Raw genomic sequence first — 23,650 nt, forward strand, 5'->3', positions numbered from 1 at the left:
CCCTTAAACAAGAGCTATGCTCTACTTTGACATAAGCAACATGCAGTGTTGCTGGGGGTGTGGTAAAAACTGCTTTTCTCAGACCACCATTTATATAGACTGCACACTGACCAGGACAACTCTTTGGAAGGACAAGTTTGTAAACGTCAAAATGAAAAACATGCACGCTTGTGTCTCAGAAATTCAACCTCTAGGAATTTACCTGATTATCTCATAAAGAGACATGTGCAAATATAACCAATAAAATTCTATATTAGAAGACGGAAAACAGAAAATTAGAAAATGTCCACCAATGAACTATTGCTTAGCTACTACAGCAGATCTTACTTAACCAGCAAAGAGAGCTCTTCTTAGTCAAGGAGAGGACCATGGGAAGAAAGCAGAAAGAGGAAGGAGGAAGGAAGAGAAGAAGGGAGGGGAGAAAAAGGAGAGGGAGAGGAGATTACAGGAACAGCAAAGAGAGCAATTTCACTGTTTACCCATTCAGGAAATAAGTGATTCCATTCTAAACAACTACAATGATTATCTTCGGGGAATAGGCTCTTTCAGGATTTGCTTTATAAATGTGTTTTCACTTTTGACAGAATAGTATTCTGCAATCAAGGAAAAGGAGGATGTCTCTATAAATTTCAAAGACTGAGATGTCCCATTGGTCTCCTATCAAAACAGAGTCATTCTCAAGAAAACCCTCATGGGGTGTTATCTTAATGAGTAAAGGTGAATGGCTGCCTGCTAGGCCTCACACCACTGAAAGGAAGTCCATGGAACTAAAGACGGCGTGAAATAGATCGTGGATTCTGACCATCAGTGCCATGGAAGAGAAGGAATGATGTGGGAGTGTCATATATTAATCTGTTGATTTCATTGGTTAAGTAATAAAGAAACTGCTTGGCCCTGGTAGGTTAGAACATAGGTGGGTGGAGTAAACAGGACAGAATGCTGGGAGGAAGAAGAAGTGAGCTCAGACGCCATGCCGTTCCAGTCCAGGGCAGATGCAATGAAGCTCCGACCCAGGATGGATGTAGGCTAGAATCTTCCCGGTAAGCGCACCTTGGGGTGCTACACACATTATTAGAAATGGGCTAGTCCAGGTGCGAGAGTTAGCCGAGAAGAGGCTAGATATAATGGGCGAAGCAGTATTTAAAAGAATACAGTTTGTGTGTTGTTATTTCAGGGCATAAGCTAGCCAGGCGACCAGGAGCTGGGGCGGCAGGAACACAGCCCGCAGCTCCTACTACAAAGGAAATGTGGAAAAGTGTGCCTATCTAAAAGCTGCTCAATTTTTCTATAAATACTATAAAAAACATATAATTTTATTACCTGCCTCCAACTCTTTGAGAAGGTGAAACAGCTTTTACTTTTATCAAAGTAAAAACAAGCAAAAACACTTAAACACAATGAAAAGTATCAGATGACTCTACTTTGAAGAAAAGAAAACCAGGGAAAAGGTTTGCCCTTCAGAGGCACCAGGTATGAACGTACACTGCATATTAAACCCCCACACTCTGTAGTTACCACGTGAGGCTGCCGACTCTGGGAGACCAGGGTGCGTGAAGACCCATTCGCTACAGGGCTCCTCAGGTATTCTAAGGCCTAGAAACTACTGCTGACTCTTCTGGTTTTCTACATCTCCACTCAAGCTGAGGGCTGAGAACTACACCTAACCTCAACCTTCTGCCACCCTTCAATGAAGAGACAAGCTACATACCAGGTCTTCTGGTGTGAAACTTGGGAGAGGTCTACCAGCAGGGATAAGCAGCGATGCTACATGGAAAATAAGATGGGACACAGCCATTAGAACTTACCTCTTTACATGGCCACATATTGATTATTTTATTTTTAATATAATTGTATTGGATTAATTTTTTCTTGTACTATACTCTGATCACAGTCAATTGTAAATTACTTTTTAAACATATTCTCAATTAGTCATGTTAGACCAAGCCAAATTGTAAACTTATGGTTCCATCCGAAGGGGAAAGCATTGAACTATATTTTTCCAGACAACTTTAAAGACTTTACAACAAAATTACTTGAAGTTATCAAAGCCAAATATCTCATTAAAATATAGCAGACTGTACATCCATAATGAAACATCCAGATTGTCTTCAGTAGTCTCCACGATAACTTTTCCCCAGGGAAAGAATAATATTAGAACATTTATAAGAGATGATACTATTGATAAAAAGCATATAAGCAGAGACAAACACCAACAATGAATAAAGAAAATGTGGTAAGTGGGTGGAAAAATGGCTCAATGGTTAAGTGTATTGCTATTCTCCCCTGAGACTGAGTTCGAGTCCTACTAGACTCTATCAGGTGGCTCGCCTGTAACTCCAGGTCCAGACAGAGTTGGCATCTCTGAACTCTGTGGGACCCGCACTCATGTGCATATCCATACTCACATACAGACACAGGCACATACTAATAAATTTTTGAAGGAAAATGTGCTACATGTGCCCAAAGGAATTTTAAAAGAAAAATGAAATCATGGCATTTGCAAGGAAATGTTCAGAGCTGCAAGTCCTTACGTGACACATCCTTACGTGACACACAAAGCCACTCAGAATGACAGATAGCTCATGATCCCTAGCCTGTGGAACCTGCACTTAAAACTGTGAGAGTGTGTATCCGTGGCATGAGATGTATGTCTATGTGAGGACACAGAAGGGGGACCAGGCCTGAGGAACAGGAGAACTTCCTGGGGAAGGGGGAAGAGAGGCTAATAGATAAGTGACAAGACAAGGGAAGGAAGGTCTATGGTGAGGGGAAGGGAGCCAGCAGAGGAGAGGCCGGGGGAGGAGAGAACTACAACAAAGATGGTGACACACACACCCGTGAAAGCGCCATAATAAAGCTTGCTACTTTGAATGCTAATTTAAAAATAATTTATAAAAACCATGGCATTTCGCTTTTAATAAAAGTAGGAGATTTTAGCGTGCTTATGCAGCCATGTGTGTACTGAGGGTGATGATATTAATTCTGACTCTTTTCCACATACTGCACTAAGGAAAATCGCCCCAAGGTGTGTTTTTGATGCTAGAATGGCTCCATCACACACAACAAATAGCTCAATAGAGCACTTTTTCCGAAGCTAACCATCCTCCCCACATTACTAGAAGTGGGGCTATGACTGATGGCTAATGAAGCACACAATTATTTTTATCCTCTACTCATCTAAGGCTTTGCTTATTAGCAGGCATTCTCTTAGAAAAGCCAAATGAAAAAGAACTGGAGTGGCAGGAACTCAATGGCATTAGTCACAATTAGCTGGAGAGAGCAAAGCTGATGCTGCCCCAGCTTAAGCCCTGCTTTTGAGGATAGAAAACGGTTCTTCAGCATCTGAAGCCTAAGAAAAACCAGCAGTGACCTTTTTCTCGCAAACCCCTTGTAATAAATCCTAAAGGACAATTCTCCATGTTTAAAAGAATCAACAAAGCTATCCGACAACTGCTAACACTTTTCCAAAGAAATCAGAATGAAAGCAGACCTGACAGATCTGGGAAGCTCTGTGCACCCCCAACTTAACTTTAATATAGGTTCACAAGCTCTATCTCTATCATTAAACTTGGCCTGAAAATTTAAAATACTCAAACTCATTTCATAACCAAGTAACTTTTCATTAACTATGTATCTTAAATGAAGTATTATAATTTAAGATTTCATAGATGTGTTCTAGGAACATTAAATTCAAAATAATAGATTTTATAATAATAGCAAGAATTCAATTCTACAAGTATAATGTAAAAAATTCAACATAATAATCTTATTTAACAATATTTGAATTTGCAGTAACCTTTTCCCAATCCACAACCAAAAATTCTGATAGCATTTGCTTTACAATTCCTGATCTCATTTTGAGTCTATACAAATCTTAATATGTGAGCCACATGTCTTAGTCAGGGTTACTTTTGCTGGATAAAACACCATGACCAAAACAAGTTGGGTAGGAAAGGGTTTATTTGACTTATACTTCAACATTACTGTTCATCACTGAAGGAAGTCAGGACAGGAACTCACACAGGGCAGGAACCTGGAGGCAGGAGCTGATGCAGAGGCCATGGAGGGGTACTTCTTACTGGCTTGTTCCTCACAGCTTGCTCAGTCTGCTTTCTTATAGAACCCAGGACCACTAGTCCAGGGATGGCATCGCCCACAATGAACTGGGCCCTCCCCCATCTATCACTAATTAATAAAATGCCCAACAGGCTTGCCTACAGTCTGATCTATGGAGACATTTTCTCAATTGAGGCTCCTTCTCTCCAATGACTCTAGCCTATGTCAAGCTGACATAAACTAGCCAGCACAGCATATAATTAAAAAATTCAGTATGTGGCCATTTTCTTCTTTAAAACATGGGTATTTCCTGATAATGTAACTGAAACAGTCCCGAAAGTCACCAGAAGGGCCAGGGTAGGATTCCTCTCGATATCAGTTCAGGCAGAGTTTACATTTGAACATCCTATAGTTTAGGAGTCCAAATGTCAAAGAAAGATCCCATCACTTAGTTGGTGTTCCGTGATTAGCACACACTGGATACAGGTGTTGTGTATGTGCATGGGGCACAGTGTGATACTTGAGCCACTACATGTTAATCAATAGTTTAAAAATGCAGTAAATTAAGATACTACCCTCCATACACATCCACAAAGAAAAATCAAGGATCAGGTGGCTTCATGGTTAAATTCAATCATTCAAACGAGAATTAATATCAAGTCCCTTTTAAATCTTCCAAAAAAGAGGACCACTTCTTCCAAGCACTGTTTACAAGGCCAGCATCACCTCGACACCAAAGCCAAACACAAATACTCAAGAACAGGCTAATGTCTCTAAGACACCCTAACAATCAAAAAATTAATGAAATGACAGCAAACCAAATGCTACAAGATACAAAAAAAGATCATACCACACCTAAGGAGCATCTATATTTAGCATGGAAGAACAACTTAACATCTACAAATCAATGCGATATATAACATTAGCAGAATGGAAGGAAACATACATCATCTCAGTTGTTACAGAAAATGTACTTGCTTGGGGAGGCAGAGGCAGTGGATTTTGGTGAGTTAGAGGCCTTCCTGGTCTGCAGAGTGACCTACACACACTTCAACTACTACACTGTGTAGGCAGGCTACACAGTGAAATCCTGTCTCATAAAACAAAAGAAAAAAGAAAAGGAAGGGAGGGAGGGAGGGAGGGAGGGAGGGAGGGAGGGAGGGAGGGAGGGAGGGAGGAAGGGAGGGGAGGGAGGAAAAAAGGATGGATGAGAGGGAGGGAGGAAAAAAGGAAGGATGGGAGGAGGGAAGGAAGGAAGGAAGGAAGGAAGGAAGGAAGGAAGGAAGGAAGGAAGGAAGGAAGGAAGGAAGGAAGGAAGGAAATGTGCTTGACAAAGCCTCCCTTTTAACAATATGCATGTGTGTGTGCGTGCGTGTGTATGTGTGCATACCACACAATACATGTTGTGGCGGTCAGAAGACCACTTGTGGAAGTCAGTCATCTCATTCTACCATATGGATTCTAGGGATTGAACTCAGTTCAAAAGGTTTGGTGGCAAACATCATGACCTGTTAGGCCATCTGGTCGACCCTCCGTATCCTTTCTTGATTAAAGCAAACAAAGGAGCCAGCCAGCTAGCTCAGGAGGAACAGGAACAGGCACTTGGTGCACAACCCTGACTACCTGAGTTTGATCTGTGGAACCCACCCAAAAAAAAGCTAGATGTGGTAGCATAATCTATAATCATAGCACTCTTGTAGCAAGAGGTGAAGACACGAATATTAACAACAATAATAATCCACAAGCTCAGAAGCAAGCTAGCATGTCAGAAAAAAAAGTCCCTGCCATGGGTGGATGAAGAAAAACAACCTGAAACTCCTAAAATTTGTCTTCTGACCTACACACACTTCAAAACACACACACACACATACATGTACACATTGTGCACACACAGATACATTAATAAGTAATTTTTTAAAACTCAACAGCTTATAAACAAAAAACATTTTCTCAAGATAATAAAGACAATGAGGACTGGAGAAATGACCCAGCACTAAGAGTGCTTGCTGGTCTTCCCAAGTACCTGAGTTCAGTCCCCATCACCCATACCAGATGTCTCCCATACCAGGTGTCTCCGTATAGCCTGTAACTCTAGCTCCCCAGGACAGACGCCCTCTGCAGGCACCTGCACTCACATGCTTATTCCCATACAGAGATATACAAGCAATGAAAAATAAACAATAAGTTACTTAATGACCATGACAACCTACAGCTGCTATCATAACAGGGGGATCGAAAAGCTTTTCCTCCAAGATCTTCCATAGGATAAGGGGCAAACTCTTGCCACAACTGCTCAATAGTGAACCAGATATTCGAGAAATATTATAGAAGAAAAAAGACATAAAAAGCATACAAACCAGAAATGTGAGGGCAAAAATTATCTCAATTTGCAAATGGTATGAAACTATACACAGAAAACAAGAGTCCACAAAAGAACTAATAAGTGAGCTCAGTAAAGTTTTAGATTCAAACCAATCTTTAAAAGTCAGTTGTATTTCTGAATAAAAACAACCTATCTGGAAAAGAAATCAAAATGTGACAGCATCTAAAAAAAAACAAAATACTTATGAATAAATTTAATCAAGATGGTAGAAGATTTGTATCTCTAATAAAAAAAAGCTTTTTAAAATGAAATCAGAGAAGACAAGACACACAGTGAGAGCCTGTCAAAGAAGGGAGGGGAGGAATGGGAGTTAGAAGGGAGGAAGAAAAGAAGGGGAGGGGGGGAGGCCAAGGGAGAGAGACAGATTATTGATTTAAGCAGACAGAAATAAAAGACACTTCTACCCATGGACTGATTGAAGTAACTGATATTGTTAAAATGTCCATACTACCCAAAGCGACATCTAAATGTTATGCAATTTCTATCAAGATTCCAATGATACCCTTTCAGAAATAGAAAAAAATCTCAAATTTTCAAGCAGGCCATAAATAAACCTCAATAACCAAGGCAATCCAGAGAAAACAAAACCAAGGCTGGGTTGATGGTTCAGCTGGTAAAAAGAAAATATGAGGTCTTGGACTTGGAGCCTGAGCACTCACATGAAAGCCAGATATGACAAATGTGCATGCAGGCCCAGAGCCACCGTGGTGAAACAGGAGGCAGAGGCAGGAGAGTCCCCTGAAGGTCATGCGTCAGGTAGCCTGGCATACACAGCAGCAATGAAGTCCTCTGTCAAACAAGGTTGAAGGTCAAGACCAACACCTGAGGTTGCCCTCTGACATCCATGCCTCCATGATAATCTGCTCATGAATATGCATGTGTGTGTATGTGTGTGTTCACACACACACAAGACTAAAACAGAATCAGGGCCTCACATTTCCTACTGTAAGATTGTACTATAAAGCCAGGCACAGACCATGTGAAACAAAGAAGATTGCTTAAAACCAGGAAGAAAAAGGAATTCAAGAACAGCCCGAGCCCTGGCTTAAAAAGGTATTTTTAAAATATTTTTAAAGTATTTATACTTTAAAAAATACTATTACAAAACTATAGAAACTGAAGCAGCATGCTGATGACATAAAAACTTATAAGCTAAGGACTGAGGAGATAACCATGTAAAAGCCAGGAAGTCAGTGCTTTTAATTCCAGCGCTGGATAGGGCAGAGAAGAGGGATCCCTATAGCTTGCTGGCCAATGACCGTAACACACACACACACACACACATGGGGGGGGGGAGAGACTGGGGAAAGTTTATAGAAACGTAAAATAAATTCAAACATGTTTGATCAACTAATTTCCAACAAGACACTAAAAGAGACAAGGGTAAAGAACCATCTCTTCAAAAACTGGTGTTGGCCCCTTTATGATAAAGGTCTTGGAGAGATTAGGGATACAAGGGTCATACCTAAATATAATAAAAGCTATTTACAGCAAGCCGACAGCTAACATTAAATTAAACGGAGAAAAACTCAAAGCCATCCCACTAAAATCAGGAACACGACAAGGATGTCCACTCTCTCCATACCTCTTCAATATAGTGCTTGAAGTTCTAGCAATAGCAATAAGACAACATAAGGGGATTAAGGGGATCCATATTGGAAAGGAAGAAGCTAAGCTTTCGTTATTTGCAGATGATATGATAGTATACATAAGCGACCCCAAAAACTCTACCAAAGAACTCCTACAGCTGATAAACACCTTTGGTAATGTGGCAGGTTACAAAATCAACTCCAAAAAATCAGTTGCCTTCCTACACACAAAGGATAAGGAAGCAGAGAGGGAAATCAGAGAAGCATCACCTTTCACGATAGCCACAAATAGCATAAAATATCTGGGGGTAACTCTGACCAAGGAAGTGAAAGATCTACTTGGCAAGAACTTTAAGTCTTTGAAGAAAGAAATTGAAGAGGACACCAGAAAATGGAAGGATCTCCCTTGCTCTTGGATTGGGAGGATCAACATAGTAAAAATGGCAATTCTACCAAAAGCAATCTATAGATTCAATGCAATCCCCATCAAAATCCCATCAAAATTCTTCACAGATCTGGAGAAGACAATAATCAACTTTATATGGAAAAACAAAAAACCCAGGGTAGCCAAAACAATCTTATACAATAAAGGATCGTCTGGAGGCATTACCATCCCTGACTTCAAACTCTATTACAGAGCTACAGTATTGAAAACAGCTTGGTATTGGCATAAAAACAGAGAAGTCGACCAATGGAATAGAATAGAAGACCCTGACTTTAGCCCACAAACCTATGAACACCTGATTTTCGATAAAGGAGCTAAAAGTATACAATGGAAAAAAGAGAGCATCTTCAACAAATTGTGCTGGCAAAACTGGATGTCAATCTGTAGAAGAATGAAAATAGATCCGTATCTATCACCATTCACAAAACTAAAGTCCAAATGGATTAAAGACCTCAATATCAGTCCAAACACACTGAACCTGATAGAAGAGAAAGTGGGAAGTACTCTACAACACATGGGCACGGGAGAACACTTCCTACGTATAACCCCAGCAGCACAAACACTAAGGACATCATTGAATAAATGGGACCTCCTGAGACTGAGAAGCTTCTGTAAAGCAAAGGACACTGTCACTAAGACAGAAAGGCAACCCACTGACTGGGAGAAGATCTTCACCAACCCTGCAACTGACAAAGGTCTGATCTCCAAAATATATAAAAGAACTCAAGAAATTAGACCGTAAAAGGTTAATCAATCCAATTATAAAATGGGGCACTGAGCTGAACAGAAAATTCTCAACAGAAGACGTTCAAATGGCCAAAAGACACTTAAGATCATGCTCAACTTCTTTAGCAATCAGGGAAATGCAAATCAAGACAATATTAAGATACCATCTTATACCTGTCAGAATGGCTAAAATCAAAAACACCAATGATAGCCTCTGCTGGAGAGGTTGTGGAGTAAGGGGCACACTCATCCATTGCTGGTGGGAATCCAAACTTGTGCAACCACTTTGGAAAGCAGTGTGGCGGTTTCTCAGGAAAGTCGGGTTCAACCTACATCTCGACCCAGCAATACCACTATTGGGAATATACCCAAGAGATGCCCTAACATACAACAAAAGTATATGCTCAACTATGTTCATAGCAGCATTGTTTGTAATAGCCAGAACCTGGAAACAACCTAGATGCCCTTCAATGGAAGAATGGATGAAGAAAGTATGGAATATATACATATTAGAGTACTACTCAGCAGTAAAAAACAATGACTTCTTGAATTTTGCATACAAATGGACGGAAATTGAAAACACTATCCTGAGTGAGTTAAGTCAGACCCAAAAAGAGGAACATGGGATGTACTCATTCATATTTGGTTTCTAGCCATAAATAAAGGACATTGAGACTATAATTCGTGATCCTAGAGAAGCTAAATAAGAAGGTGAACCCAAAGAAAAACATATAAGCATCCTCCTGAATATTAACCTTTATCAGGCGATGAAAGAAGACAGAGACAGAGACCAACATTGGAGCACTGGACTGAAGTCTCACGATCCAAAGGAGGAGCAGAAGGAGAGAGAGCACGAGCAAGGAACTCAGGACCGCGAGGGGTGCACCCACACACTGAGGCAATGGGGATGTTCTATCGGGAACTCACCAAGGCCAGCTGGCCGGGGTCTGAAAAAGCATGGGACAAAACTGGACTCGCTGAACATAGCGGACAATGAGGACTACTGAGAACTGAAGAACAATGGCAATGGGTTTTTGATCCTACTGCACGTACTGGCTTTGTGGGAGCCTAGGTAGTTTGGATGCTCACCTTAATAGACCTGGATGGAGGTGGGTGGTCCTTGGACCTCCCACAGGGCAGGGAAACCTGATTGCTCTTTGGGCTGAAGAGGGAGGAAGACTTGATTGGGGGAGGGGGAGGGAAATGGGAGGTGGTGGCGGGGAAGAGGCAGAAATCTTTAATAATTAAATAAAAAAAACTGGTGTTGGATTTTTCAAAATATTGATTTGCTACATAAATTTTGAAAACTGTTTCCTTTTGTGCCCTGATCATTACACCTCGCATGTCCTTTTCCGAGATGCATTCCTCTTCTCACAGGGAACTTGGCATTGTAGTGCACTATATGGATATAATTAACTGGAGCAGACAGCATATTTCCCAGACATTAGAGGTCATTATTTCAGTGTCAAATACCAGATATATCTCTTGTATGTTGTAGGAAATACTTAAGTTTTATCTACGCTTCCAGGATGATTTAGCATTTTATAAGATTCCCTTTATTCATCCTTAGTGTCACAAGATTACAGATCTATAGGAATCCTCTTATCCTGATTGATATTCTCTCCCATGACCACCCAAGCATTGATGCAGCAATGAATGGGGTAACAGCTTTTCACAGTTCACACCAGGACTTAAGATTGGGATAAATTACCCTATGCCTTTAGTTAATGTTTTTGGAACTGTTTCCAACTATGAACTCACTTCCTTCAATAAACATGAACCATTTCAGAAAAAAAGATCGTTAGAAAACTAAATCTTCATATGTAAAATAACAACACTGAGCCTGTCTCTTATGCCATGCACACACAAAAATTAACTCACATGCAAAATTAATAGAAGGTCTAAACATTTAGACCTGAGCCCTAACACTCCCAGAAGAAGACAAAAGGGGGAATACCTTGACATTAGCCTTTAGGCTGCCATCACGAAAGTTTAGACTATACAAGAATAAGTGGGACTTTAGTTACTTAGACTTTGTCACTAGGACAAATATGGAGAAGAAACAAGATGGACTGATGTGGTTCACCATTTCAGTCCATTGTGTTAAGACTGAAGTAAGGCTAGCAGCAATGGCAGAGAGGACATGATGGAACAGATCTCCTCCCTCATCACAACCAGGACACAAAGAGTGAGCCTGCGTGAGAGCTACCTCCTCCTGACTCTTCGACCCTCCTTGGGGCTCTGGCCTCTGGGTGGGATGCTGTGCACACCCAGAATGGACATTCTCCCGTCGGAAAAGCCTTTCTGATGCCCACGCTGACACAGCCAGAGCGGGTTCCAGTCATCCCCAAGCATTCTCTCTCCGTGCAGTCAAGCTGGCATGGAAGATTAACTGTGACAGGACTCCAACAAAAGAATTCTGCACAGCAAGAGGATCTGTCAACAAAACGGCCACACGCAGCTGAGAAAACATCTCCGAGCCACCTATCTGATAAAGGGTGAATATCTAAAGCATGTAAAAAAGTCAGGAGTAGAAAAATAAGTCAGGTTTAAAATGAGCAAAATATCTGGACAGATGGTTTCCAGGAAAACATAAAAATGGTCATTAGATATTTAAAGAGGCATTTGCCACCACTGCTCATGGGAGAAAGACAAATGAAAGGGCTGAAAGGTGGGGTGCAGGGCACTGGGGGTGGTCTGCCTACCACACACAAGGCCTAGATTTTATCACCACCAGCACGGAATGTTTTAGAAGATACACCTGACCCCTGTAAGGATGACTATTGTCAAGAAGAGATAAGGGGTGATGACGATGATGCAGAGAAAAGGTCACTTAGATGGTCCTGGACTCACTCTTTGCCCTTCTGCTGGGATGACACTGTGACAGCACACCTAGCTCCTAGGCTTTCTAGCTTTATAAAAATGAAAAAAACAACAACATAAGCAGTCTATAAGCCTATGTGGACTGTTTCCCAGATTCTGGCAGTGAGATTCTGTATACCACTACAACATGGATGAACCTAGATGACTCCACACTAAATGAAATATGCCAGACACCAGAAAAATGCGTGGTGTTCTCATTTATGTTTAAACTCTAAAAAGGAAAAAGGAGCCAGTGAGATGGCTCAGTAAGCAACTTGTCACCAAGACGGACAACTGAGTTTGGTCCTTTGAAACTTGGCGGAAGGAAAGAACTGACTCCTAAGGTGTGTCCCTTGACTCCTACATATGTACGCTAGCAGGTATGTGCCAGTATACACACACACACATGCACGCACACACACATACACACACATGTTACGTCAAGATTTTTTATATTAAAAGAAAACCCGCTGAGATCAAAAATAAAATGGGGGTTACCAGATGCAGGGGAGCAAGACCTGATGCTTGGTCAGAGTGTCTGGCATCTACAGGGGAAATGTGCAACACAGTACTGTACAATATTTGAGGGTTTTGCTAGCAGTGTAGGTTTGAGATTCTTGCCACACTTTTTTTTAAATGACTAACTCAAAGATGATAGACACTCTAATTTACATAACCTAGAGCAACACTATGTATATCATAACATTATGCTGCCCAGTTTAAAAAAACAGAGTAAAGTTTAAGCCAAAAATAGGTATGGGGGGGTGCAGGAGAGATGGCTCAGAGGTTAAGAGCATTGCCTGCTCTTCCAAAGGTCCTGAATTCAATTCCCAGCAACCACATGGTGGCTCACAACCATCTGTAATGAGGTCCGGTACCCTCTTCTGGCCTGCAGGCATACACACAGACAGAATATTGTATACATAATAAATAAATAAATATTTAAAAAATAGGTATGGGGGCCAGGGAGGGGGCTCAAGAGACAAAGGTGCTTACTGCACAAGTCTGAAAACAGAATTCAATAACCAGAACCTATGAGAGGGTCGATGGAAAGAACGGAGTGCACAAAGTTGTCCTCAGACCTCCATATACTCAAGTGTGTATGCGCACACATGCACACGCACACACTAAGAATAACAACAACAACAGTAATAACAAGACCAAATGTTAAGTAGTTACCACACTGGCCAAGTTTCTTCTGTGGATTTTAAAATTGGCTCCACCCTTGCAGAGCAGGTGCCTATCCACTGAGCCACCTCCCAAACAAAATCCATATTTTAAAGAGCTCTTTGGGGTGCTCAGTTACTAAGAATGTAAAGAAACCCCGTGATTTAAAAAAAAAAATGTTGAAAACTGATAGCACAGGCTGTTCCTAAGAAGTGAATAATACAGCCAAAAAATATATAACAAAGGAAAAACGGGCTTTAAAAACAGAGTTGATGGAGGTAAATGACTTACTCAATTATGGATTTTGTTTGAGCTTGTTATCAAAAGAGATAAAAAAGATTGCAGCAGTTTAAGTTATTTTAATCAGGCTTTTTAAAGCATACCATGAGAAGACACAATTAAGAAGTACTTCAATTTTATGAGGCTATTTATTTTGAGACTCTTATTGAAGGGTACCCAGAAATGAAGACAGACAAGGACCGGGTCTGTAGCATGCCTTTCTTCTTCAGCCTCTGCATTGTAAATTTCAAGGAAGAGAATAAGAAAAACTGTCTTATTTTAAATGTAATTATTCCTATTATTCTAACTTCCGAGACAGAATATAAAAAAATGAGGTGCCAAGTGAAAACTAGCTAGAGTCAGGCTTTGTCAGGCTAGCTGTGATTTACATCACTGGTAATGTTGCCATCTTCTGGGCAAAATGGAGTATTGCAATTCTGAATGACAAAAATGAGAAGTTTTTGATAAGAGACACTGAAATATTTCCTCCTCCTTATGCATCACACCCTCTCACCAACCTTAGGTAAAAACCTTCAGGGCTATGTGACCAGGAAACGGAGACACCTTAGCCATGCATGGTAGTGCAAACCTGTAAGGCCAGGTCTCAGAAGCTGGAGCAGAGGGTAACTTAGGTCCAGGCCAGCCTGGGCAATAACAGTGAGCTCAAGCACAGGTTCCTGCCCACCACAAAAAAAATTAAAAAATGTGTGTGTGCGTGTGTGTGTGTGTGTTGGGACTTGCAAAAGTAGAGTGTGAAATAAAAGCACAGCTAAAGAAACAATCACTGATAAAATAATGTTTCCACATGTCAACTTCACATTAAAACTCCTGTGATTGTGTGATCTACACGGCGTGTGCACAAGTGCATGTGGTATGTGTGCTGGATATGCAGGTGTGTATGGTATATACATATTGTATGACAGTGCATGTGTGTATGCAATGTATACGTATATGTGGCACTGTGCATGTGTATGGTGGGTGTGTGGTACATGCATGTGTAGTGTATGTGTGTAATACATGTATATGTGGTATATGTGTGTGTGGTTGGTGTTTGTGTGTGGTAGCTGCATATACATGTATGTGGATCATATATATGCATTATATGCACATGTACGTATACTTGCACAGGCTACTCTCTGCCTCATACCTTTTGAGTCAGAGTCCCTCCCTCAATGTGCAGCAAGATTGGAGACCAGCAAGCTACAATAGTCCTCTGTCTACCCCTCACAGCTCTGGGGTTAACAGATGCTTGCAAGGTCACAGGCAGGTCTTCACTTGGGTTCAGAATCAAATTTCAGGTCTCAAGCTTGAATGGCAAGTGCCCTGACCACTAAACCATCTCCTCGGTCCTCCTATGACTAACCCTCACAGAGCAATATCATATTTTACAGTTTAGTAAGATAAAATCTGTGCTTGATAACTCAACATTATTTGCTAATTTATTTCATTTTCTTTCTTTTCTTTTTCTTTCCTTTAGGTTTTCCGAGACAGGGTTTCTCTGTGTAGTCTTGGCTGTCCTGGAACTCACTCTGTAGACCAGGCTGGCCTCGAACTCACAGAACTCCACCTGCCTCTGCCTCTGGGATTAAAGGCATGTGCCACCACCACCTGGCCCAATTTATTTCATTTTTATAGTTGCCGTCATACTTCAACTATTTTTGAATGGAAGAGGTGAGGCAAGAGAAGAAGACATCAGAAGGGAAAAGATGCCTCATCCCAGAGTACCTCTTGCCAGCTGAGAATCAAGAAATGCAGCAAAGGAGCTGGAGAGATGGCTCAGAGCCTAAAAGCATTGGCTGCTCTTCCAGAGAACCCAGGTTCCATTCCCAACACCCACGTGGCAGCACACGACCATCTGGAACTCCAGTCCAGGAGACATGATGCCCTCTTTTGGGCGGTATGTAGGCATGAATGCAGGCAAACCACCCATGCACATAAAATAAAAATAAAGAATTAGAAAAACACTATAGTTCAGGAACTGGGTCTGGGAAGAGGACTGCAGGCACCATGCAGATGGTGGCCAGAAGTCCCGAAAGGGCCATGCAGTAGGCCAAGGCGATGGGTGGAGAAGATAAGGCACTGGGTGTGGGGGAGGAATGGAAGAAAAGAGAAGCCAACAGCAAAGGCAGCAGGGAAGGATGTTGGCCACAGGAGGAATCAAGAAATCTCGCTGTGCCTAGACGAAGTGACCTTGTCCACTCCTGTTTACACATCTGGACACTGTGGCGTCACATCTTTTTGCTACCTATTGCTAGAATAAAGTGCTGTCTTTGAGCATGCTGGACACTATAATACATTTGGTAAAACTAAGTAATAATCATAAGGTAAATCCAATCTCAGATCCTGCCAGCACCTGCTGTTCATCTTTGCTGTTCTGAATGCTGTATCACCTTGAATTAAACTCATCTGAAAGGATATGTGTGTACATATATGTATGTGTATGTATGTGCACGCACATACATATATAAACACACACATGCACACACACAGTCTTTTAATGACCCCACTCTGCTTCGAACTGCCCCACTCTAAAACCCTTTCCTGCATGAAGCCGAGGATCCCACTCTACCTGAGTCGAGGTCTCTAACAGAGGTTCTCAGGCACTGTGCATGGCGGTGCATGGCTCAGTCCCACCATGTATGGAGGTGCATGGCTCAGTCCCACTGTGTGTGGAGGTGCATCACTCAGTCCACTATGTGTGGAGGAGCATCGTTCAGTCCCTGTCCCTGTTGCCACTGACTGAACCATTTTTTTCTTCACCATGGCAGACATGATTATCATAAGAATTTCCCCAAACATGATACAAATCAGAAAAGAAGTCAAACTCTCACAGTTTGCTGATGATATGATAGTTTACATAAGCAACCCCAAAAATTCTACCAAGGAACTTCTAAAACTCATAAACACTTTCAGTAATGTAGCAGGATACAAGATTAACTCAAAAAATCAGTAGCCCTCTTTTACACAGATGATAAATGGGCTGAGAAAGAAATCAGAGAAACATCACCCTTCACAATAGCCACAAATAACATAAAATGTCTCAGAGTAACTCTAACCAAACAAGTGGAAGACTTGTATGACAAGAACTTTAAATCTTTGAAGAAAGAAATTGTAGAAGACGCCAGAAAATGGAAAGCTCTCTCCTATGCTCTTGAGTAGGCAGGATTAAGATGGTAAAAATGGTGATCTTACCAAAAGCAATCTACAGATTCAATGCAATGCCCATCAAAATTCCAGCAAAATTCTTCACAGACCTCGAAAGAACAATACTCAATTCATATGGAAAAGCAAAAATAAAAAAAAAATAAAAAAAAACAACCCTGTACAATAAAAGGAATTTCTGGAGGTATTACCTTCCCTGACTTCAAACTCCACTACAGAGCTACAGTACTGAAAACAGCCTTGGTATTGGCATAAGAACAGACAGGAGGACCAATGGAACCGAATCGAAGACCCGGATATCAATCCACACACCTTCAAACACCTGATATTTGACAAAGAAGCAAAAATAATCAAATGGAAAAAAAAGAAAGCATATTCAACAAATGGTGCTGGCATAACTGGATATGAACACATAGAAGAATGAAAATATATCCTTATCTATCAGCATGCACAAAACTCAAGTCCAAATGAATCAAAGACCTCAACATAAAACCAACCACACTGAACCTCATAAAAGAGAAAGTAGGAAGTACACTTGAATGCATTGGAACAGGAGATCACTTTCTAAATATAACCCTAGTAGCACAGACCCTGAGAGAAATAATTAATAAATAGGACCTCCTTGAAACTGAGAAGCTTCTGTAAAGCAAAGGGCACGGTCAACAAGACAAAACGACAGCCTACAGAATGGGAAAAGATCTTCACTAACCCCACATCAGACAGAGGGCTAATCTCCAAAATATACAAAGAACCCTTTTGTTCATCAAAAGAACAAATAATTCAATTTTAAAAATGGGGTACAGACCTAAACAGAGAACTCTCAATAGAGGAATCTAAAATGACTAAAAGACACTTAAGGAAATGCTCAACATTCTCAGCCATCAGAGAAATGCAAATCAAAACAACTCTGAGATTCCATCTTACACCTGCAAGAATGACCAAGATCAAAAACACTGATGACAACTTATGCTGGAGAGGATGCGGGGTAAAGGGAACACACCTGCATCGCTGGTGGGAGTGCAAGCTGGTACAGCTGCTTTTAATTTCAATATGGTGATTTCTCAGAAAATTAGGAAACAATCTACCTCGACACCCAGAAATACTACTTTTGAATATATACCCAAAGGATGCTCAATCGTACCACAAGGACATGTGCTCAACTATGTTCATAGCAGCATTGTTTGTCATAGCCAGACACCTGAAAAAAACATGGTACATCTACACAATAGCATACTGCACAGCAGAAAAAAGATAATTACATCTTGAAATCTGTGGGCAAATGGATGGATTTAGGAAATATCATATTGAGTGAGGTAACCCAGACCCAGAAAGACAATTATCATATGTACTCACTCAAGTGGCTTTTAGACATAAAGCAAAGGAGAAAAAAAAGAAAAACCAGTCTACAATTCACAATCCCAGAGAACCTAGATAACAAAGAGGACCCTAAGAGAGGCATACATGGATCTAATGTACATGTAGAAAAAGACAATATCTCCGGAGTAAGTTGGGAGCATGGGGACCATGGGAGAGGGTAGAAAGGGAGGGGAGAGGAAGAAAGGGAAGTGGAGAAAAATATACGGCTCAATAAAAAACAATAAAAAATAAATAAATAATAATAAAATAGAAAAATAAAATAGAATGTCCCCAAACATACAAAGAATAATCTACTTATTAATGTCAATCTAGTCCAAATATCACCCTTCATTCTTACAAACACTATTCTACTCAGCTTTAATTAAACTGATAAACTCTATTGTGTGTACATGCCTAGACATATGTATTCATAAATTCTATTGTGTGTACATGCCTAGACATATGTACTCAAGCAGCCTAGGGATTGTAGGAATCGGAAAGAAGTGGAATAAAGAAAGGCTGGAGGGATTAGTGTCTGTTTGGTCTTTTATTAGTCTTTAGCAGTTTAAATTACACACATAAATCTGGGCAAAAATTTTCCTTAAAAGCAAGATTTAGTAAATCCGAGAATAAAATAAAATGCATATAGTTACTCCCTTGCTACTACTTTAATAGTCAAAACTATAAGGTATCCTGAATTATCTCCATATTCTTTTCACTCTGTTTTGCTTCCAGTGCAATAATAGATTTGTTAACGTGCACAGAAGGGAGGGGGAGAGGGGAGAGGCGAGCAAGCAAACACAAGCATTCAGACACCTACCTTTCTCCCTGTTGCCTCAGCAGTGGTATCTGGAACACTCCTCACAACACGCAGTCCCACTTCTCAGAAATAGCAATGGATGCCGTAAACCTATCAACTACATCATTGTTTCTCTAGAGTAAGGGGTTATGAAAACTAGCTTTAACAATGTGAGTTTTTAAAATAAGCATGCATACTGTGTCCATCTAATTAGATCATCTAAAAGTGAGACCTTCTCTACTTTAAGAACATTAATTATCCAGACTAGAAAATAGTACCAAATAGGAATTCATTCTGAAAACATAATAGTCTTGGACTAGTTCTCGCCAACCTGTTGACTGCAGTGTTGGTAAAGCCTGTGGCAGCTGAAGCGTAAACACAGATGAGTGGACGCTATTTCTGAAGAAGTCCTCTGTCGCTTTAGATTGTAAAACTTTGGTTTCCCAGAGCTAAGAGGAAAAAAATACTGTTTTATTTTTGTTAATAGTGTTTTAAAAGACACCAATATTATGTTGGGTTTGTCTTAAGTGTTTATGCTTTCAGTGGACAGCACAAGGAACACGTACTAACACATCTGAAAGGTGAAAAGTATCATCACGAATCAGGCTTTGAAGACAAGACAGGAAAGACATGAGCACCCACCTTCTTCAAGTCTTTTAACACCTGCTCTTCGATGCCTTCCTCAGCAAACAGGTCCCGCACACCTTCTATTACGTCTTCAATTACAGATCGGTACAGCTTTGGCTACATGAAAGCAATTGTTAGAAGTTTTGATTCTCAAATTAGAATGGACTTGCCTTTAGGAACATGCGGATGGGGGCTGGAGAGGCTCAGTTGTTGCCCTTGAGGAGGCCCTGGGTTTGATTCCCAGCACCCATGTCAGTTGGGTCATAATTGCCTGTCACTCCAGCCCCAGGGGAACCTGCTGCTTCTTCTTGTCTGCTGGGGCTGTATGCATGCTTACATACCCCATGCAGATTTACACAGAACTAAAGTAAATCATTAAAGCACACTTTCCAGTCCTTGGTTTGAAGAAAACGACCACAGTTACTGAGAACACCCTGCTCCCAATTCGGCCTTGGCGCTTTATAGATTGTATTCATCACCTCTCATCCCCTGGAGGCCCCTAGCCCCAAGGTTCAACACAAGACTACACCACACCTGGTGGGGAATCTCCCAGATGTACGAAACCTTCCTGTTCCTTTCTGAAAGGGAAATTGGAGGCAGCTGGAAATAAGCCCCTGTTTCCAGTCTAGCCTTTTCTCAGTGAAGCCCCTATTAGAGAACCATATGGGCATAAATGAATTTCAAGTCTTAAAAGTGGGCCAATCAGAGCCTGCCCTCCTTCCAAAGTAGCCGTGAAGAGAAGACTATTGTGGTCAAGTAAAAACACATTCACCCCGACGTCCCAGTGAATGTCCTGTGACAGTAACCAATAAGTGCGTGAAGAAACCAACGGTGCTGAAACAAAAGCAGGTAAAGTCTACCCAGAGTCACAGGTTACACCAACAGCACAAGAAACATGTGAAATACACTCGAGCTTCCTGGTCTATTTGAAATGTGTCCCGCCGGGGTCTCCTATGCAAACGATCCTGATCCAGGAGAAGGCCACACATAGCATATGGTAAAACAAGAACTCCGGTTGCTTTTATTCTGGACGGCCTAACCCAGCTCAGATGAAAACTGAGATACTCATGGACTGCTTTTTCATGCCTCCTGCAAAAATACTCTCATTCCAGGAACAGCATATTTTAAACTAATCCTTCCAAAGATCCAGGGTAAGTCTATGAATAGGCCAATCAGTACCATCTGAATGTCAGTCACAGGCATACCCATTAAGACTAAGTGCCCCCAAACGAGTTGCTTCTTCTGAAACAGTCTACCCTGATAAGGGCTTCTAAACTGATGCTTGGGTTTTAATCCCAGCTAAACGACCACACTCTAAGAGCTGGAGGAAAAAACTCCTAGGGCTAAAAACATCTTTTAAGCTCTACCCTTGGAGAATAACAGTAGCAGTCCAAAAGAGGCCAGTAAAACACAATATTTCACAAGCAAAATAAGTATTGAATGTAGTCTCTCTTGTAGGAGTACCAATAAGCTTCAGATTGCTTTCTCTGCATTATCTTTATTAAAACTGTATATAGTCTGAACCTCCATCTTATCTACGTCTCTAAAACATATGCGCATTGACAGTCACAGTCAGGCAAGCTGGTATATGTACTTTACAATCCTTAGGGCATCAGAAGATGTACATGAGTCTCTAAAATCAGAGCCTTTGGGCCCCATAGATACACATGGAATTTCACACACACAAACCTAACTGGCTCTCAGGCTCTTTCGGGAAATGTGCATCTGTTGATATTGTTTTGGCCTTTAACTTGGGATTTTCACTTCGATGGGAGTAGTGAACAGTGCTGTTTTGCTAGTAAACTCTCACTGTAGGAGCTTTAGATAGCCTTATCTAGGGTTAGTGGGTTCCACATTTATGCGTTAAGATGCTAAAGGACAAGGAAAGGCAAGATGGTGGGGGCAACAACCCAAATCTCATCGCCTACTGTTCCAATGTTAGGGAGTAATATAGCTCAAAGCAGCCATGTCCAAATAAAGAACGAGAATTGGGGCTGGAGTTTGCGGTGAGAGAGAACGTGGAAGGATCGAAAGTCGGAAGCCAGCCTGGGGTTACTTTACACGACAGAAAGAAAGAAAGAAAGAAAGAAAGAAAGAAAGAAAGAAAGAAAGAAAGAAAGAAAGAAAGAAAGAAAGGAAGGAAGGAAGGAAGGAAGGAAGGAAGGAAGGAAGGAAGGAAGGAAGGAAGGAAGGAAGGAAGGAAGGAAGGAAGGAAGGAAGGAAGGAAAGAAAGGCGAGGAGGAGGAGGAGGAAGAAGAGGAGGAGAAAGGGAAAGGGAAGGAAAGGGGAGGGGAGGGAAGGGAAGGAAAGAAGGAAAGGGAAGGAAGGAAAATAAGAGAAAAGAAGAAAGGAAAGAAAAAGAAAAGGCAAGAGAAGTAGACGAAATAATTCTGATTGAAGATGCTCTATCCCTATACAGTTTCTAGGCCCTAACCTAGACTCTGTTGGAGTGGGAAGCACAATTTTCCCAGTGGAATCAGATCCCACGTGACTGCCTTCAATTTCCTCTAATCCATGGTGAGATGGGGTGCCTATCAAAGTCTGTGACTTGCCATGGACGGCTAAAGGGTGCTGCCTCCTTACCACCAGGTTGACGAAAGCCATGCCCGGCAGTGGCGGCTCTGCACTTGACCGTTTGTGCCTGCGCGGCAGAGAGCAGTCAGGCCAGCTCTCGAATTGAGGCGCTCGTTGCTGCGCAACCGCGAGAACGCTAAGGGGCGGAGCTAAGTAAGGCGGGACAAGAAAAAAGGTTAAGACTGAAGGGATAGAGTTTGGGCTTGGCATGGGTGTGGTAAGGTGCCTAACCAGCTTTAGCAGACTAAGGGGGCCTGTGCTACGTAATGAATGGGGCAATTTCATCTTTGAAGGACGTAGGAAGAAAGAAGGCAGATGAGTTATTTCTGCTTTTACCAGTTTGTCACGCCTCCCTAAACAGCTGCACTCCACGCTGCGATATAAAGTGTGACAAGAGCCGAACTTCTGTAACTAGCTGTTGAAGTGTGGGCAAAAGCAGCAGCAACTTCACCTAGGAACCTGTTAAAAATGCAAATGGAAGTCATCAAGATGCTTGCTGCCAATCCTGACCTGTGTGCTAGAAGGAAAGTAGGGCCCAAGACACAACCCATGCATCATCAAGTCATGTAAAAGAAATAATACAAACGACTAAGGACCCATAACTGCGAACATTCCTTCTGAATCAGAGACCAGCAATCAGCGACCTGGCATACAGTGACTTCAAAATGTTCTCTGGCTGATTCCGGTGGGCATCAAAATGAGACCCACTGTCCTGAGACACACTCAACATTGGGTCCACATGAAAATTGCGTGAAGAGCTTTTTCTTTTTAAAGGTTTGGTGCTTGAGTCTTCCCCAGAGTATCAGATTTTAAATGCAGTGAAGATAGAGAGCTATGACTTAAATCAGGTCAGCTCAGCTCCGCAGAGCCAGCATGGCTCCTTCGCTCTTCAGGCGGAAGTCTCCATCTTCATCCTGTAATTATATTCTCTCCCACCTCCCTCTCCCTTCTTCCCTGCCCCCTCTCCCCTCTCTCCTTTCCCCTAGCTCGCTCTCTCTCTCTCTCTCTCTCTCTCTCTCTCTCTCTCTCTCTCTCTCTCTCTCATGGAAAGATTTAACTAGCTAAAATCGAAGATGGATTTAAGCACACATAACCCCGCTAGCTCAACAAGGAAAGAGCCATCTACTTCCACCACCCTGCCTTCAAACATCCTTTTTGATCTGAAAGCAGAACTCCACCTACCAGGTGCCTATGCGATGATTTAAAAACCCCATTAAGGTTTAGAGTGGACTGTTTGCTTATTTGTGAGTGTAGGTGCAATGGTGTGCGCTCCCCATTTTGAGGTGGCTTGCCTCGACTAGGTGTAAATCTCTAGCAACTGATTCATTTGCTGTCATCTAGAAGACTTTTCCTAAGTTGAAAACTACTGGGAATTTATTTTACAAAAAGCCATTAAGTATGTATGGTGATATTTAATGGTTACGTCTCTCTACTTGCGTGGCAATTTACTACCAGGAATATTCAAAGTGACTTACCTTTTACCCAAAATAGAAAAGCTAAAAGCAAGCATTGATTCCTTCTGATATTATAAAATCCAATTAAATTATTCAAGCTGGGAAATAAGAAAGCTGAAAGGTCTCTTGTTTTCCATCTTTCTTTCAAGGTTTTAAAATTTTAATCCTAAA

At 41.4% G+C, this 23,650-nt stretch overlaps 1 protein-coding gene across 2 annotated transcripts in view; it reads right to left on the minus strand.

Moving 5' to 3' along the window:
* Gtf2a1l (general transcription factor IIA subunit 1 like) overlaps positions 1 to 22,077 on the minus strand; it is a 44,202-nt gene extending 22,125 nt beyond the window's left edge. The window contains exons 1-4 of one of the 2 annotated variants that reach the window (XM_057766430.1): positions 22,035 to 22,077; positions 19,467 to 19,568; positions 19,156 to 19,273; positions 1,709 to 1,764 (exon numbers count right to left, since the gene is read on the minus strand). In XM_057766430.1, coding sequence (XP_057622413.1) covers positions 1,709 to 1,764; positions 19,156 to 19,273; positions 19,467 to 19,568; positions 22,035 to 22,055 — 297 coding nt within the window. In that variant the 5' untranslated portion in view covers positions 22,056 to 22,077. The remainder of the gene's footprint in view (positions 1 to 1,708; positions 1,765 to 19,155; positions 19,274 to 19,466; positions 19,569 to 22,034) is intronic. The other variant, XM_057766439.1, reaches the window with a different exon arrangement.
* Between the last annotated feature and the right edge of the window lie 1,573 nt (positions 22,078 to 23,650).

This window comes from Chionomys nivalis, chromosome 1 (assembly GCF_950005125.1).
Source record: "Chionomys nivalis chromosome 1, mChiNiv1.1, whole genome shotgun sequence".
Classification (NCBI taxonomy): domain Eukaryota; kingdom Metazoa; phylum Chordata; class Mammalia; order Rodentia; family Cricetidae; genus Chionomys; species Chionomys nivalis.